The sequence below is a fragment of the Coturnix japonica genome, chromosome 1 (assembly GCF_054131305.1).
Source record: "Coturnix japonica strain WE chromosome 1, WE-NBRP24, whole genome shotgun sequence".
Taxonomy (NCBI): Eukaryota; Metazoa; Chordata; class Aves; order Galliformes; family Phasianidae; genus Coturnix; species Coturnix japonica.
The window spans coordinates 30,706,993-30,723,816 of NC_140663.1; the positions used below are offsets into that span (position 1 = coordinate 30,706,993).

The 16,824-nt window shown below is 44.3% G+C and overlaps 1 protein-coding gene across 1 annotated transcript in view; it reads left to right on the forward strand.

Annotated features, from left to right (window-relative positions):
• Nucleotides 1-1,261: 1,261 nt before the first annotated feature.
• Nucleotides 1,262-16,824, forward strand: part of LOC107310670 (uncharacterized) — a gene marked incomplete at its 5' end in the record, with an annotated part of 97,046 nt that continues 81,483 nt past the window's right edge. Inside the window, 3 exons of the mRNA XM_085514498.1 lie at nucleotides 1,262-1,764; nucleotides 2,946-3,032; nucleotides 10,295-10,345. Coding sequence (XP_085370624.1) covers nucleotides 1,262-1,764; nucleotides 2,946-3,032; nucleotides 10,295-10,345 — 641 coding nt within the window. The remainder of the gene's footprint in view (nucleotides 1,765-2,945; nucleotides 3,033-10,294; nucleotides 10,346-16,824) is intronic.

Sequence of the window (16,824 nt, forward strand, 5' to 3'; positions counted from 1 at the left end):
CCCCGCTTTTTCCACCCGCGAGTCAAGGTGGTTTCCTTTCCTTCCTTTTTTTTTTTAAAGCCCTCATCCCCGCTCAGTCCGTGGGCAGGACTCGCATAATAATATTTCCAGTCCCAGCAGCTCACATCACAGACACGAACGCGGGACCGCCTCTCCTCCAGCCCCCCCCCCCACCCCCCCCCCAACCCCCCTTTTTCCTCCCCGATCTCCCAAATCGCGTTATTATTAATTTTTAAATGAGCGCTCCCTCCGCCCGCTGCCGCCGCTGCTCCCGCGCCCCCCGTCCGCCCCGGGCGCGCTCCCGGCCCGGCCCCGCGCTGTGCGACCCCCGCTCGGCGCGGCCCCTCTGAGCGCACGGCCGCCACTTGCCCTGTGCGGGGCTCTCCCGTCTTTGCTCGGAGCGTTCCCCCCTCCCTCCCAGCGCTGCGATCGCTCATTCTTTTTATATAATTTTTTTAAATTTTTTTTTTTTTTTTTTTTAATTTTATTTTTTTTAACCCTCCCGCTCTGGGACCGCTCCGCGTTCCTCACCCCCTTCCTAAATTGTCGGAGAGCTCCCATTCCCCTCCTCTTCCAGCACCGCCACCACCATCACCTCCTCCTCCTCCTCCCCTCTCCTCTCCTTTTTGGCAGCACCAGGACGTCCGGTGCGGCGGTGGCAGCGCGCAGCGAAAGCGCTCCGTGTGCTTCCCCCCCGTCGCGAGGTGCCGCGCACAGCCGGGCGGAGGGCTGAGCTCTCGGCTCGCCATGAGCGCCCAAGGCGAGGGACACGGCCAGCCTTCCACCGCCGCCCCGGAGCAACCTGCCGCCGCCGAGCCGCAGAAGCGAGGACGAGGCAGACCCAGGAAGCAGCCCCAAGTCAGTACCGCGCTGCGCCGCGGCTGCCGCGGCCGGGGGCTGAGCGCCGAGCGCTGCTCGCGTTGCTCCGCTATTGTGGCGGCCGCTCGCCGGGGCCGCGCCGTGTCAGTGGGGAACGCGGCTCCGACCAACCAGCGCCCGCGGGGGCACTGCGAGCTCAGTTTGAAATTGCGAAAGCGGGGAGCGGGGGCTCGCCGGGCGCGCTCCTCTCTCGAGCCGGCAGGGTCGCGTTCGTGCGCGTCTGAGTGTGGCGGTCCCACCGGGGCCGGAGCCCGAGCGAGCCGGCCCCATCCTGCCCCCGGAGCCCGGCGCTGAGGGACAGGAGGGGGCTGCAGGGTCGCGTAGGGCTGCCCTTTATTCTTTCTTTTTTTTTCCTTCTTTTTTTTTTTTCTTTCCCCCCTAACGCATCCCCCCTTCCCCACCTCCTCCCCCTGCACAGCGGTGCCCCCGTTCCGTTCACGGAGGTGGGGGCAGCCGGGGGGGCTGCCATACCCTGCCCTGCCCCGCACCGCACCGCACTGCCCCGCACCGCACCGCGCCACCTTCGCCCCCGCCGCCCGCCCCGGGCCCGCAGGGACCGACCCGCTCCGGGGTGGCCGCGCTCTCCTTACCTCCCTCCCAGCCCCCGCCCGTCCGCTCCCTCCTCCCCCGAGTGCCATTGTCGCAGCACCCGGGTGGCCGCGGCCCGGTGCGGCGCGTCCGCAACCCCTCGCAGGTCGCGGCTGCGAGCGCGGAGCTGCCGGCCGCTAAGCGGGCTCTCGGTTATCGCCCCATTCATTCGGCATCGGCGGCTCCGGGGGCCGTGGGAGCCGCGGGCCGGGCCCCTCGGTGCTGCGCTGCAGGGGCTGAGCGCTTCGCTTTCCCGGAGCCGTATCCCCGGCGTCCCTCGGGTTCCCGCTTTGCCCGGTACCGCTCTGACCGGCTCCGACCCGCTGCCCCCATCAGCGCCGTTCTGGGCCTTCCTTTATTTATTTATTTTCCTTTAAAATTCCCCCACTCCTATTTTATTTTTTTCTTCTCCCTTTCTTTCGTTTTTCTTCTTCTTCTTTTTTCTTTCTTCTTTACTTTCTTTCATTTCTTTTCACATTTGAATGCACGTAAGGCTCGGCGTCTCCTCGGTGCGGCGGGGGCTCCAGCCGAGGCCCCGCGGGGAGTGGACCCCTCTGCAGCCTCCACTTGAGCCGTCGGCGGTCGGAGAGCTGCGGGTTTCGGGCTGATTTAAGCTAACAAAGGGCATTTCATTTGCTTGTGCCCCATCCTGCTCCGGGCTCCGAGTGAAACGCCAAGTATTGAAAAGTGGAAGAGTTCGGTAGGATTTGTGAGCCCGAACCCGCGTAACTTCCCCCCATTGCCCAGCACTGGTTGGGCACTGTCAGACGCAGGAGCTGCTTAAAACTTCCGAAGCACTCATTGCTCCCGTTTCGGCGTTTTAGACTTCTTTTTGTTTGTTTATTTCAGACCCTTTCTCTCCCGTAAAGCTCCACTGGAGGGAACTTTTTGCCTTTGCGTTTTGCTGCGAATAGGTGTGAATGTAACGTAGAACGGTACAAAAAACTCCCCTCGAAGTATTTGTGTCCTTAGGAGGGAGATTAATCTCAAATCTTTCTGGTTTCCCAGTAGGCAGCTTTGTTGGTTGGTTTTGTGTTTGTTTGTTGTTTGTGTGTTGTGTTTTTTTTTTTTCTCCCGAAAGCAGAAGTGCATGCGCTAATTGCATCTGGTTACAATGAAACGCGATTAAAATGAAATGGATAACTCTATTAACTTCTGAATACTCGTTCCTGCACGAGGGGAAGCCATAGCCATCTTCTTTAAGAACTGCTTTCTGCTGCAGCGTGCTGGGCTGAGCACTGGAGCTTCTCAGAGCTCTCTGAGCAATTGCAAGGAAAGCTGAACTCCTTCATTGTGCAGATGGGATTTTTCTCTTCACCTCGAGCTGTTTAAGTTTTTCGTGCTGTACTTGAGAAGTTGTCGCGTTTCTTTAGGCTGTTAATTCTTCTTGCTCTCAGTAACCGCTCGCTTGTAGGCTGTCCTTCAGATCTCGGGTGCTGTAGCAGCTTGCCACAACAAGCGTGTTTTCCTGTGTTTAGGAACCAACTGGTGAACCATCTCCTAAAAGACCAAGAGGAAGACCCAAGGGAAGCAAAAACAAGAGTCCCTCTAAAGCAGCTCAGAAGGTGAGAGCATGAAAGAGAAAATTCCTAATGCTTTTTTTTCTTTCTTTCTTCTTTTATTTCTTTTTCTTCTTTTAAAATCAAGTGGTAGCAAAGGACGTGATCCTGCAGGCAGTGAGCAGTGGGGCTGGAGCCTGTGAGAAAGGCTCCCTATAGTGTATGTACGTACAGCGTGTAGTTTGCATTTAAAGTTTAGAAACAACAGGCTGCAGGACATGGAGCACAGAGCTCAGAAGGGCAGTTGCTTCTTGAACAGTGAAATACCACCGAATCAGTGGTGAAATCAGTGTTAAGGATACTGTATCTCAATGTAGATTTTTGGAAGAAGATACATTTCTTACCCACTTCCAGGCTATGCTGTAATGTTATACAGACTAAATGTGTGTATTAAAGCTCAGTGTTTTGTCAAACACCGGTTAATTAGAAGAAAATCCAATTAAGTGTTGATGGAAATAGGCGCATGGATTGAAATTTACAGCTTTAAAATGTGCTGGTAAAGTAAACTGTGAGTTACAGTAAAAGCCCTCGGTATCTCGTTTAGTAATCAGCTTCAAAGAGGCTTTCCCTTGAAGTGCTGTTTGTCTTCTGAGCCCCTGCCTGTGTCTGGGGATGGGAGCAGCCGTGCTTCCAATGGCTCTGCCTGCATCCAACTCTGGTGCAGCCTCCCTGGGCTCGTCCCCCTTATTGCATGGGCTTCAACAGCAAATTCGGCGTGCCTTCATTATATCTGAATTCGAGAAAGCAAAGTGTCAGAAAACTGCTATCAAAGCAAATCATCCCTTGTTACTGGAGTTATTTTAGTGAAGGCAAATAGTTGTGCAGAGGCTTGGAAATAAATGCTGAGTTGTGTTTATGGTGATGGTCGCCCAGCAGTTAGCACCAATTCGCAGGTACTAAATTGGAAACAAAAGCTTACAAAGTCTGGTAGGGAGCTGCGATGCTGAAGGCTATCAGTGTCTTGAAGCAGATCTGTGACAAAATCCGTGTGGAAGGTATTTGTAGCCTCATCTCATTATGGTTCATTTTTCATTGTGCCTATGGTGGCTGACCTTATTTAGTTTGATAGCTTTCAGTGTTATAAATTCCTAGAGCAACTGCTGATAAGTATTCAGTTGCTGGGGGGTGGTGGTAGGGACTTGATGGCAGTTTTACTCCAAGCGTTCTCAGCATTTGTTTGAGGGTTGTTTCCCAGCTCTCCTTAAATTTGAGATAGGTGGGTTTTTTTGGTGTTTTTTTTGTTGCTGTTTCTTTTTAACTTTCTGAGCTGCACAGAACAGTGTATTCTGTCAAGAAGGTCAGGAATTAGTTAAAACGCTTTACAGGTTAAGCATATAAAACGTATGAAGCCACTCTGCAACCTCCTGAGCTTCAAAAGTTGTTTTGTTTTCCTTGTCTTTGTATAATAAAAATGTTCTTCAGATTCACTTTGCTAAAGTTAAAATTCCACTCTTGAAAATGGAAAGAGCAGTTTTTTATTAGCCCGGCATGTCCAAGTGTGAGCTTTAGCATTTTAAAGATTACCCTTCAGAGTGTTGGCTTTCCTAGGAGAAATATTTGTTAATGAGATTCAGTTTGAAGTAATTCATAGAAATGCGTTTTCAAAAGGTAGAGATTTCTGAGAGAAGTATTGATGTCATTTCATTTATGGGAGCGATTTGAAAATGGCTATTAATGGCAAACAACGTGAAATCTCTCTTCCATCTGTGGGCGTATCAATTCAAGAGCTTTCCAGATGATTCTGGTGCACACGGTTGGCTTTTTCTTAATCTAATTTATGATCTGAGCAATTTCACTGTAACATTTTGATTTTCAGAACGCATCAGGTTACCTCCCTAATTAAAGCAAACCCTTTTCAGGTTTGGATATTATAAAAAGAGTCACTGAAGTCCTCATGTCTTTTTATCATTAAAAAATAAATAAAAAATAAAGTCCTCGAGGGGTACGTAATTACTGGTTTTATTTGTTTCCAGGTTTATGGATTCAAATATGTAAATGTTTGATAACTCTCCTAAAACACAAAAGGCTCATAAAGCCTTCTTAGAAAAAAAAAGCATCTGAGATCACATTTCCACTAAATATTATAGCCCTTTTCCCAAATAGATAATTAACCCTCTCTGAAAGTGATTCAGCTTCTCACCAGACATCTGAACCGACCCCTCTAGCTGATATTAATGTTGATAGTTTTTCTACCAGTGGTATGAATGGAAAGGCTTTGGCACTGTGAGAAAGCCCCTTTTGGTGGTGGGGTTGTCACCTCTGAGGGCTGTGTGCTGCGTGTTGTGACAGACATATTTACACATACAAAGACATAAGAATTGCATTTCAAGCTTTCTATCCCCTGTCTCAGCTCTCAGGGTGAGCTCACACCGCTCAGCCCCTGTGCATGTGAACGTGGGTCCTGTCCACACGCTTGGAAGTGGACAGGATTTCTAAGGAGTTGTGTGTGGCCTTTGCTCCTCAAAGTGGGTGCACTGAGTTGTGCTGTAGCATTCACAGCATGGGAGATAAACGCACCCACTGAGCAGACGTGAGAACGTTCTCGTGATTAATTGATGGGGTGTTCTCTTGCAAACCATTACACATCACAATTAAAAATACATTGCACAAACCGGCAGTCAGTTAAAAATACTCGAGTGCCAGGGCTTTGTTTTATTATGCTTCGCAAAGTAAATGCGGTTGGCCGACAGTTTGCCCTAAAAATTGTGATTGCGTTGTGGATTTAAATATCGTGGTTCATAGGATTTTTTAATTGTGTGTGTTTTTTTTCCCCCTTAGTTTTCAGAGCTTGTGTTTGGTCTTAGTAAACTGGCCTTGGGGCATCTGAAAACAAACTGTGCTTGTTAGGAAATTAGCGACATGAAACTTCACAGTGCATACAGAATGTTTCAGGACCCATTGGATAGCTGATAATGCAGTGATTCTCTTATTTTTGACTATGCATTGTTAAAAAAACACATTTGTATATCACGTCATGCTTCCCTTGTTATAAAATGGGCACAAAATGTAAGCAGCATCTCACTTTAATTTCTGTGAACAGAACAAACACAACACATCAACACAGGAGGAGAGAGCCACCAACAGCCTCTGGTCACCTTGTGCTTGAGTTCCCCACAACCCAGCTGTTACTCAAGGCTGTGCTTTTAAACATGTCATTCTGTTACTGATTTAAAATATTTGTGAAAAATTAGCACAAAAGAAGGAAAGAAAGAAAGAAAGAAAGAGAGAAAGAAAGAGAGAAAGAGAGAAAAAGAAAGAAAGAAAGAAAGAAGGAAAGAAAGAAGGAAAGAAAGAAAAAAAGAAAGAAAAAAAGAAAGAAAAAAAGAAAAAAAGAAAAAAAGAAAGAAAGAAAGAGAGAGAGAGAGAGAAAGAGAGAAAGAAAGGAAGAGGATTTATATTTTTTTCTAAAGAACAACTTGGGTTTTGCAGAAGCGTTGTAGTAGGGATGTTCCTTTTCAGTTTCTGGGTGCTGTGTGTTTGAGTTCTATTTGTTAGGCTGAGTTGCATTCCCAGCCCGGCGTGTTTCCCTGTGACATTCAGGGGCTTTTCTTTGTTTGGCTCCCATGGTTGGGCTTCAAAAAAATACTGTATGGGCATAAATGCTCTCTTGTTGGGAAGGAAGAAAAACAATTATGGGGTCAAAACAAGGAAAAAGAGTGCTAACGTCTGTGTGTTTGCCTGAAAAGAAAATGTCAGGAAGGTATCACAGGAATATCCGTCAATAAAAACTGATCTAAAGTTTGCCTTCAGTACAAGCATCTTGAGTAATGTTGCAGTTATTAATGTAGTAAACTTCACCAATGACAACAGGTCTTGAAATGTCATTCTGTGAACACCAGAACCTGTGATTCTGTGTGTGATGACACTCAGTACCGTCTCTCATTACGTGGCCTGAGTTTGGTATGTGGAAAACCACGTCCCTCAGTTAAGGGGTCCAAAGGTAAAGAAAAAAATTGTGTGTGTGACCAAGACTCTGCCCTAAATTGGTTCATGAAAATCTATTGGGCTTTTCCCATGCTTCATTCATTCTTACTGGTACCAGTCATAGCAGGCTGGAAGGGAAAACAAGTTCAGGTTTATCAAGGGGTCGTAGTATACTTATTGTACCTAAAAAAATCAGACCACAAACGCTCTGAGCAAGGTGGGTGAAGCAGGAGATGGCTCCTGTGTAGAATTAAAACAGGTAAAACACATACAGCATATGCAGTAGTTTTGTATCTAGTTTTGTATCTTCTTCTAAGAAAGAAAAACTAATAGGAAAAAGAACTTATCTGTAAGTTCCCTGTGCATAATCTTTTGGCGTGGTTTGACAGCAGCCATCCTTGTGCTGGGACCTCGCCATTGATTCACCTGCCTGCGGCTCTGGCATGTTTCACTCGAGGTCTCCAGCAGATCATTTTGCAGAGTGGCTACAGTTCCCAAAATTTGGATTCTATTGCATTTGCCATCTTCCTTGACAATAGATAGATGCCCAAAGAGCACTTTATAGCCACTCAATTATTTATACTTGTCTTATCTTGTTAATTACCTGCAGCAGCACCACGCCAGCTGTTTGGGCATGGCCATTGGTGCAGCATGGAGATGCAGTGATGCAAGGTGGCTGGGTGCTGAGGGGCTGGTGGCTGCCATTTGGGTTGGGCTGGCCTTGTGGTGCAGGGCTTGTCTGTATTGCACACCTGCCTGGAGACACACTGATGATGATGATGTGGTGGCTGGCGTGGTCATCATTCTCATCCAGGACAAAAATAGCATTCCCCTATAGATCATGCACTGAAGAGCATGTAAATCCAGTTCTAGTTCTAAAATGCAACAGTAAAAATGAGATGTTGCTATGATTGGTCGCAAGAAATTTTTCATCAATTATCATATCCTTATTTTGATTACACACCCAGCCTCCTGTGAGTTGGGTGATGCCTTAGCTGCATAGAACAAGAGGATGCCTCCTAGCATAGCTCCAAGTGCTGAGGAAATCCTGACCAAACACATCTCAATTTCAGAGAGTGCTTTAGAGGATTAGGGCAGCAGCTTCCTTTCTGCGTGAGCAATTATGGGCTACTGCGGGTGGGGTGGCTGAGCACCGCGCTGTGCTGCCCAGATACGGACCCCTGTGATCTCTTGGTGGCTTTGGGCTCTCCTGGGATTTGTTCCCAGCTTCAGAGGCAACACTTCAATTAAAGCAGAGAGCCGATGAACCAGCGTGGTTTAGATTATGTAAATACCTGTGGAGTAGAAAAAGCAAAGCTTTAGCACTTACGCGTTCCTGTTCATATTAATTACTTGAAAATTATAGAGAAACATTGAATTATTTGTCTGATCTACAATAAAACCTTTCTTCAAGCCCCTAAATTAAAAGGCAGTCTTGTGCTGCTGGAGAAAATACGGGCTATGTTTGTGAAATGCAACCTTAAAAAAAAAAAGTCCAGATGGAAAGAAGGGGAATATTTTCCTAAACTTCACGCCTTTTTATCACCACTGGACCTCCTCTACTCCTCTGTGGTAGTTCCAGGTGTGTTTTGTCTTCCTCTGCCCTCTGAATGGAGATAAACACATCCTCTCCACAGGTTCCGGTCGTTCACTTACTGCAGTTTAACCTGTGGAAAACTTCCTATTTACTTACAGAGTCCATCTATACCAAAACATAGTAACTGGCATTCCTCACTGTTTGCTCAGCTCACCTCTGGGGAAGATTTGGTTTTGATAAGAGCTCTGGAAGTGTTTTTCGTCTGACAGGAGGCAGAACTCGCATGCATCAGGAGCCTGGTGCCTGTCAGTGTGAGGGTTCCCCAAGTGGTCTCAGCCCGTGGCACCTGGTTTTGGCCTTTATGGGGAGATGGCTCAGCCTCCCTGGCCCTGGAGTGAAGCTTGTGACTTCAGTATCATTAACTAGGAGACAAAAGCAGTTTTAGTTTCCAAAAAGTTAGATTTTTTTCATAGAGTTTTTAAGCTTTCTCTCATCCTTCAGGTAATTAAGTATGAAAATATGGATCACTTTGAAAGGGCCCAAAACTCCGAAATGGACAGCTGCAGTGTGTAGCAAATGCGCTTTAACAAGTATTCTCATAAGAGGGTTTCACCTTACATGTAATGCTGGTATAAACGATTAAAGGACAAGTTTACTATTTTAACAAGTCTGAGTGATAATTTTGCCCTTTAGGAGTGTGAATTTTATTTTTCACAGCTTATTTTATTTTTTTCTTGGTGAGATATTCTTTTTAGAGTAACTGCATTTACCTTGTAGTGTTGTTTGTATAGGGATTCCTCTGCAGCTCCTTTGGCTCAGGTTCTCTGGCAGAGAGATCTGCTGTGCCCAGTGTTAGGTGACAGTGTATGTTACAGAGATTGACCAGCAAGTGATCTGCTTAATGAGACAGCTGATTTCTAGGGGCAAGTCAAACACACCTACAGTGAACTGGAGACTAAACAGTTCATGGAGACATGGAAGAACATGTAGAATGTTTCTTAGATATGTTTCTGCTTAGCAATGTCTGAGGCAATGGGAGTCCTACTCTCATGGTGGCAAGATCTCTCACTCTCAGTGGGACAGGGCTGTTCACCTGAGGGTATGTGGATGGGCAGAGCCTATCTGGGGGAAACTCATAGAAGAGTCTGTAGAAGAATCCAGATTTCCCTTAAGGTGAGCTACAGAACCAACTGCTGGGCTCATATAAATGTCACTGTCACTTCTAGGGCACCTTCCATGCCTGTTTCCTTAAACCTCGAATAGGATGCATGTTTTGGAGCACTGAAAGGTTTGCTTAGAGTTTAAGGTGCACATCTACCTAGAAAAACTCATATGGAGTGGGGGAGTTACCTTTTGTGTGAATGAATATGTTTGTGGTGACTGTCTGCCCAAATCCATTACATGAATGAACATCAGGAGCTTGAAAGGAGAAGCTGTAGCTGCTACAAAATGATTTCTTAGGCTTGAAACAGGCTGCATATCAAATGTAGTACCTTGAGGTGATGGTTGATGGCTACAAGCCATGGAACGTTAGATGTGATGGTGTTGTAGTTCAGCACATCCCAACGCTGCCTTGTGCCCCTGTTCACAGCACAGACCAAAGCAGGGTGAAGCAGGGTGTCCCTTGGCCATGTGGGCTGGGAAATGGCAGAAAAAACATCACAGTCCCTGTGGACCGATGAGGAGGCTTTGTGCCACCCAAGAGAAGTACTTATGGGTAGTGCTGCAGGAAAGGAATTCCTTGTTACCAAGGTTATTAAATAATACTGAGGTATAAAATACACCGTGTTTCTTTTTTCCTTTACAGAAAGCAGAAGCCACTGGTGAAAAGCGACCCCGAGGGCGGCCCAGAAAATGGGTAAATATTCCACTTCCAATCATTTATTTACATTTGATTTATTTTCTGTGTTATAAAACATGTTACAAGTCCATTCTCTAAGGAAATAATTATTTCTGCTTTGTTTGTGAAAAAGAGCATCCATCTTACATGTCTCTTTGTTCTGGTGGATCAGCTAAAGGGTTAAGAGAGCAGAAAAGTTAACCACAGTTTCCTACCTTTAGACTCTGGTAGTTTGCTCAAGACACATTACTATTGAATGTTTGCTGGGAGTGAATATTTATGTCTCTTATCAGCATGGAAAGAGGCACAATTCTTCCTTCAAAGAGGAGTAGCAAAGAGATAGCTTGCTCAGTAACTGAGTAACAAAGGTTAAAGGGGCACTATCAGACATCCGAAGGTGATTGAGAGATGTGATAACATTCAGATGGTAGTTTGTACGAGGCAACATATAACGTGCAACATTCCCTGGAATTAGAGTGTATTTTCTTTGATTTCAGTGAGAAAGAGCATAAGTGAACTGCAGGATACTTGCTTTTAGGATTAGGTTGTTCCGCTCTTCAGGTAATTGTAGTCGTGATAGTGTGTTTTGTTTGAAACTTGCTCTTTTCCTGGCCTTTTACTCTCTAGATGTGGCCATCAGACAAATGTGTTTTGATTCTTAGGCCATGGAAAAATCTCAGTTTCATATACTTGACACTTTATTTCTCACTGATGTCTGCATATGGCAGCTGTCCATCTTGCATGCTTCTCTAGTTCTTTCCCTTTTCTGGTAAACCTTCTCTAGACTTCTTTTTCAAATCCCTGCCCAGCTCAGTTTTGCTGTCCTGCCATTTTTCCCCTTTGGTTCAGTTCTTTTGCAAGGGTGTTAACACTGCTGTCAACGTGTGTGCTTCTGAAGGCTCAGAGAGCTTCAGAAGGTCCTTACTACTACTGCTGATGTTCTCCAGAGCATCAGCAGCTGAACACAGGAAAGAGCTTTAGCAGTCACATTAGGATCTGGTTTTGTAGCTTTGTCCAGGGATGAAGTACTCTAGGACATTTCAGCAATTCTGTAGGGAAAACACTCGCACATACTGTCTGTGTTGCTTATTCCTGGAGTTTTTGGATGAGGAAGATTTCAGGTACAGGCATCTCCTTGGCACTAGGAAACAGGGTGACAAACCTACCCATGCTGGTGATGTTCCCGAAGGCAGCTTACAGCAGACACAGTAAAAGAGTGATTAGTTACCGCCTGCTTCCTCCCATTCAGTTCTGTGCTCTCACATATGGATGCTAAGTGTTGCTGGCTTGATCCTCACCTTGGGTGCAGTCCCACGGGAAGCAGCAGAAATAGCTGTTTTACGAGAGTAATTTATAACAGCCAAACCATCTCCACTGATTGAGGAATGCGTGGTGGTCGAACAGGGGTGGCTGAATAGCTTTACGAAAAGGGAAAATGTATGAAATGTTTAAAGATTTTCTCTAAGTGCTCGTAGTCAGAAATGAAGTGAGTTTTCAGTGGAAAGAGCTGAACAATTGTGGCTTTTTTAGGCTAGAATGTTTTTACTTTTGTATCTTTATGGGGAAGAAAGAGTGGGCAGTATCAGCGTAACATTAGATTCAGTATGGGCTGAACTGAAGAATCTGATTTACAGAAAAGGGAATTGTTGCTATTTAGTATGAATATGCATTGCTTTATTGTAAGCCCATGCTTACAGCAATTTCACTTTTTATTTTTATTTTTTGAAAGTAAGGCAGATTTTAAGATCTTGTATTGATCTCCTGTTAGGTCAGCAGGAAGGATGCTTTGTTTACTTGCATCTGCCAATTTGGTGTGATTTCTTGTGATTTTCAGAGAGAACGCTCATCTCTCTAGCTTGCACTGAGGTACTTCTGTAGGCTGTGAGAACCAGACGTGCCTTTTTCCTCTTTCTTCTCTCTTTCCAGTTTAAGTTAGTTTCTTGAGTTCTTCCTCTGTGCATGGAGGGTAATACTGTATTTTGCTCCAGAAATAAATGCAGCTAAATTATTACAAGCCATTATCGTGCCTACTGTAAGTAAAATGTGTAAGTGAAATCAATGAGGGAGTCTGCCTAAAAGTAGCTGGCACAGCATTATCCATTGATTTTCATGTATTCAGAAGACACAGTTTTCTATCACCCAAACTTCAGTTAAGTTGTTAGTGGTTATTTTTCTGCTTAATCCCATTTTACTTACATACCAAGCCTTGATGGTGACAGTTCAGTACCAATTAAAGTAAGCAGTCTGGAGATTTTCTTTTCCTTTGAGAGGACAGAATTCTGCCTTACAGGTATTTTCCTAAGATTGTGACCCTTTTTCTTTTTGTAGGGCTGGAGGTTTGGTGTCATATGTTGTTCATCAAATTGTAAAGTATTATTTCTGCTGTTTCCTTCAGTATGCACACACGGAGACATACGAGCTAACAGAACGTTGCAGAATTCTGGTAGCTGGTCTTTCTGCCGGTTCAAATTAAGTATTTAATGTTTGTGACTAGCAACATGTTTGTTTATGTAGCATTTTTTTGGAAAATAAATGAATCTTCTTGTCTAAAAAACTTGGAAGGGATGGTCCTAGTGAAGAGGGCAGGGAACCCAGTTTATCACAAGCATGTGATACATCCAGTGATCTTTTCAGAGCAGTAATGTGGGCTTGGCAAGGCTGTGGAGGAAAGAGGATCTATATAAGTAGAACAGACAGTAAAAAGTGACAAACTCTTCTGCAAATACTCAGATACACAGAAAAGCTTTCCAAATGTGGAAGGCTAATTGAATAAAAATCTTGACGGATCACACAGATGGGAAATGAAAATATGTGGAATCAGAAACACGATGTCTGCTGCTGGAGAACTCATCTTCGCTGTAAGTTGCTGCACATGTGTGAAATGCATTGAAAGCTGTGAGACCTATTAATTGGAAGGGAGGTAAAACTCTTCGTGACCTTGGTACTCTGTAATTTTAGAGGTTTCAGCGCAGGAACACATTCTAAGCTCTTCAGCTGTGTCTGCATTAGCATCTTAGGTCAAATTAGGAGTGTGCTTTGGAATCAGATCTCCTAATTGTCCCTAGTTATTGTACGCACTGCAGAGAAGCCTCAGAGCGCATGAGCTGGATTCATTTTGAATGAAACAAGATTGGAAGACATGCTCCAGTAGTGCATCTAATGCAGTCCAGGAGGCATTCAAATCATAAGCTAGAGCAAAGCAAAAAGAAATGCAACCTCTCGAAAGGTACATTGTGTGGAGTTTGGTCCTCAGTGTCAGCCTGTTTTCTTCTGCTGGCTTTCTAGTGGGGATGTAGTCTGTGCTGCTTGGAAAAGGGGTAAAGCAACATGGCTTTTATTAGCAGAATTATGTGCCACAGGTATAAAGTTAAATTCATAGGCATGCCCAGAAATCATCAAAATGTTTGCCTTGATTTCATCAGGCATTCTCCACTGGGGCTTGATGCCGCTTCTTGTGGAATCAGCAAGCAGTTTCACTGCATAAAGAGCTTGAAATTAAAGATGCCGTTTTATTTTATTTTATTTTATTTTATTTTATTTTATTTTATTTTATTTTATTTTATTTTATTTTATTTTATTTTATTTTATTTTATTTTATTTTATTTTATTTTATTTTATTTTATTTTATTTTATTATTTTATTTTTGTATGCCTAGAAGTTGACTGAAAGTAGTGGGATAAAAGTAGAACAGCAGACTGAATGATGAATTACACTGTTATTTGCTCTGAAACCCCTGGAAATTTTGTACAGTTGTAGTGCGCTCTGTTATTGGTTTAATGGAGAAACCTGGAAGCGATTTCCAAAGTTGATGTCTTAAAGGATGTTCAGTTCTTGTTTCCACTGCTTTTTTTGGTTTAGATATGATTTTGGCATTGTCTGATTTCATCTCCACTTTGTTTATCTTGGACCACAAGTCGACCATGGCAGAATGCTTAAAAAAAACCCAAGCAATAGCCCATAGCTTTTGGTGGGACTTTGGTGGGAAGAAGAGGTGTCTGTCATCGTGTCATGAAATTGTTTTAAAGAATGAGAAGATGTGGTTCTCCACATAATGGGAGGACAGAACCAGATTATTTCCATAGACAGTGTGTGTGAAGCACACATGTGCCCACCCAGTCACTGATATCCAGTGGGAACTGTGACCTGTAATAAAAACCACCCTGACTATCAAGAATCTTGTTTTCTACTTGACGCTCTAGATAACACTTTTCTGATTGCTAGAAGATAAAAGATAATCAGAAATGACCTTAATTTCCTTCAGCAGGAATTTCAATTGATCCAATCAGGATTAGTGAGCTGTTGGGAGTATTTTTGAAACTCAGGTTTTCCCCTTCTTAACGAGGGCGGAATTACACTCCATACTGCAAGTCAGCTTAAGTGATGCCAAGCCACGTTTAAAAAATCATTACAGAATTCCTTTTTTTCTGAGAAGTGTTTCCTCCGATTACTTCCCAGTGCCGTTTTGACATGGCTGACGTATCAGGCCTCAAGCACAGAACGTGGGGGATGTTTCTGTTCCAGCAGTTTCAGAAGGCCCCATGTCAGGGCAGAGGCCTACTCCTACTCCTCCTTCACCTGCATGCTTTTGAAAATAGAGGTTGAAATCAAGAAGTACTTATCAAGCAAACCTCCTGCCTCAGGTCCTTTATAATCTAACAGGGATACTGGAAGACTGAGTCTCAAGGCTATTTCTTGCCTGTCTTTGTAAACCATTATCTAAGTAGAAGTTTCTGTCTGGTATTGCCATGATAATTGTCGTGCTTTTCAACCAATTTTGCTCATTTCTCTCTCTGTGCAGTAATTTTTACCTCATGTGAAGTCACAGCCTAGGAGGTGCTCAAAGGCACACAGGCTTCTTCACTGAGTGGAGAGAGAAAGCTGCTCTGAGATCACTGTGCTTTCTTCTGGGTGGTTGGTGAGTTCTCATCTGGAGATGGCAATCTTTTGTCTTTGGGAAAGACAGCGTAGGTGAGAAGGTAAGGCATGATCCAGACTTCTAGGCAGCTGAAGCTATGTGAGGGAAATCCCACCCTTTGGCAGCAGGATGCCCTCCAATCCATGCCTAAGCCCGGCCAGAGTTTCTGTTTTTACAATGACCTATTTTTGTTTAATTATTTCATGGTCCATTTGTAGCAAACAATGATTAAGGCAAAATATATGTATGGTAATAAGTAAAACATCTTGTACCAAATGCATAAAAATACACTAAGAATTCATTCTACTTTACCCGTGTTGAGATAAATGTATGTCTTCATTTCTCTGCAAGCTCATCATCAAGGATGGGATGCCACTCTTGTCCTTCCTTGGGATCTCCCTTCAGGTATAAGCAGATGTGACACCATCTGTTTTAGTTGCAGGTCATCCTGGAGATCAAAACAGAAAATTTGACCATGATCTTTCTTTTTCTAAATGACATTTATATTCACAGAAGGATATCCCTCTAATTCTCTAATCTGGTTCTGCCTCTGTTGAGAGATATTACGACATCTGGAGTTTAGCTAAAATTTGCTTTGATTTCGACTGTCACTTCAGAGTTCTTAAAGGAAAATCTTTGGTTCTACTTCAGGCTCCAAGAGGAAGTTTTAATGGGTTAAAATTGTGAAAGTGAAAGATACATCATCTGTAGCAAACAATAAACTGAAATCCAGAGTTCTTTTCTTTTTATAATCTGAGGTAACAGGTGTTCAGAAGCTTTAAGAATTAGTTTTCTTTTTGGCTATCTATTTAGGTTTTCATAACCCTCACTGCCCGTTTTACATAGGAGGAAACAGAGCACTGGGGCTGGTCCTGGCAGTTTTGCACGTGCGGTGCCTGAAATCTCAGTTTTGTTGCTGTCAGGGTTGTCAACAGTCACACATCCAGCTACCTGACAGAGAAAGCATATCAGCCAGTTCTTGCTCCTGCAGTTCCGTTTTTACTGCTGAAAACACCATGAATGCAGAAAGAGGAGCTGGGCCTCACCTCCATTGAAAATGTACTCCACAAGGTTAATTGCATTGCCCAAGGAAATCTGTAGAAGCGCCAGGAATAGCAGTCAGATTTCCTGGCGTGCTGCCTCTGCCTGCAGCTCAAGGCCATCCTTCCTCAGTGCAGCATGCTCTGAGCAGGTTGGGTGAGGAGGGGAAGCACATTTTACATTGTCTTTAACCAACAAGTGTGTTTTTTTTGTTTTTTTTTTTTACCTGCTTCTGAACTCAGGCACGAGTATGCGCAGAATGCACAGTACCTCTAGCATACATCTAATTGGTGGGCAGTGATGCATAGGAGTAAGAAGCTGAAGAGATGTGTGTGTTCCTTATATACAGGATAGAGTGGAGAGATCTGGGACCAGCAGGAGTTTTGTACCTGAGGCAAACCTGTATGTAAGCCTGGAAAGTGTTTGAAAACAGCGTGCACATCAGTAGTGTTTTCTCCACTTAGTAACTTAATTACATATAGAGGTCCAATACGGATCCAATGAATGTCCTATGTGGTGATGACACTGCAGCATCTGATTC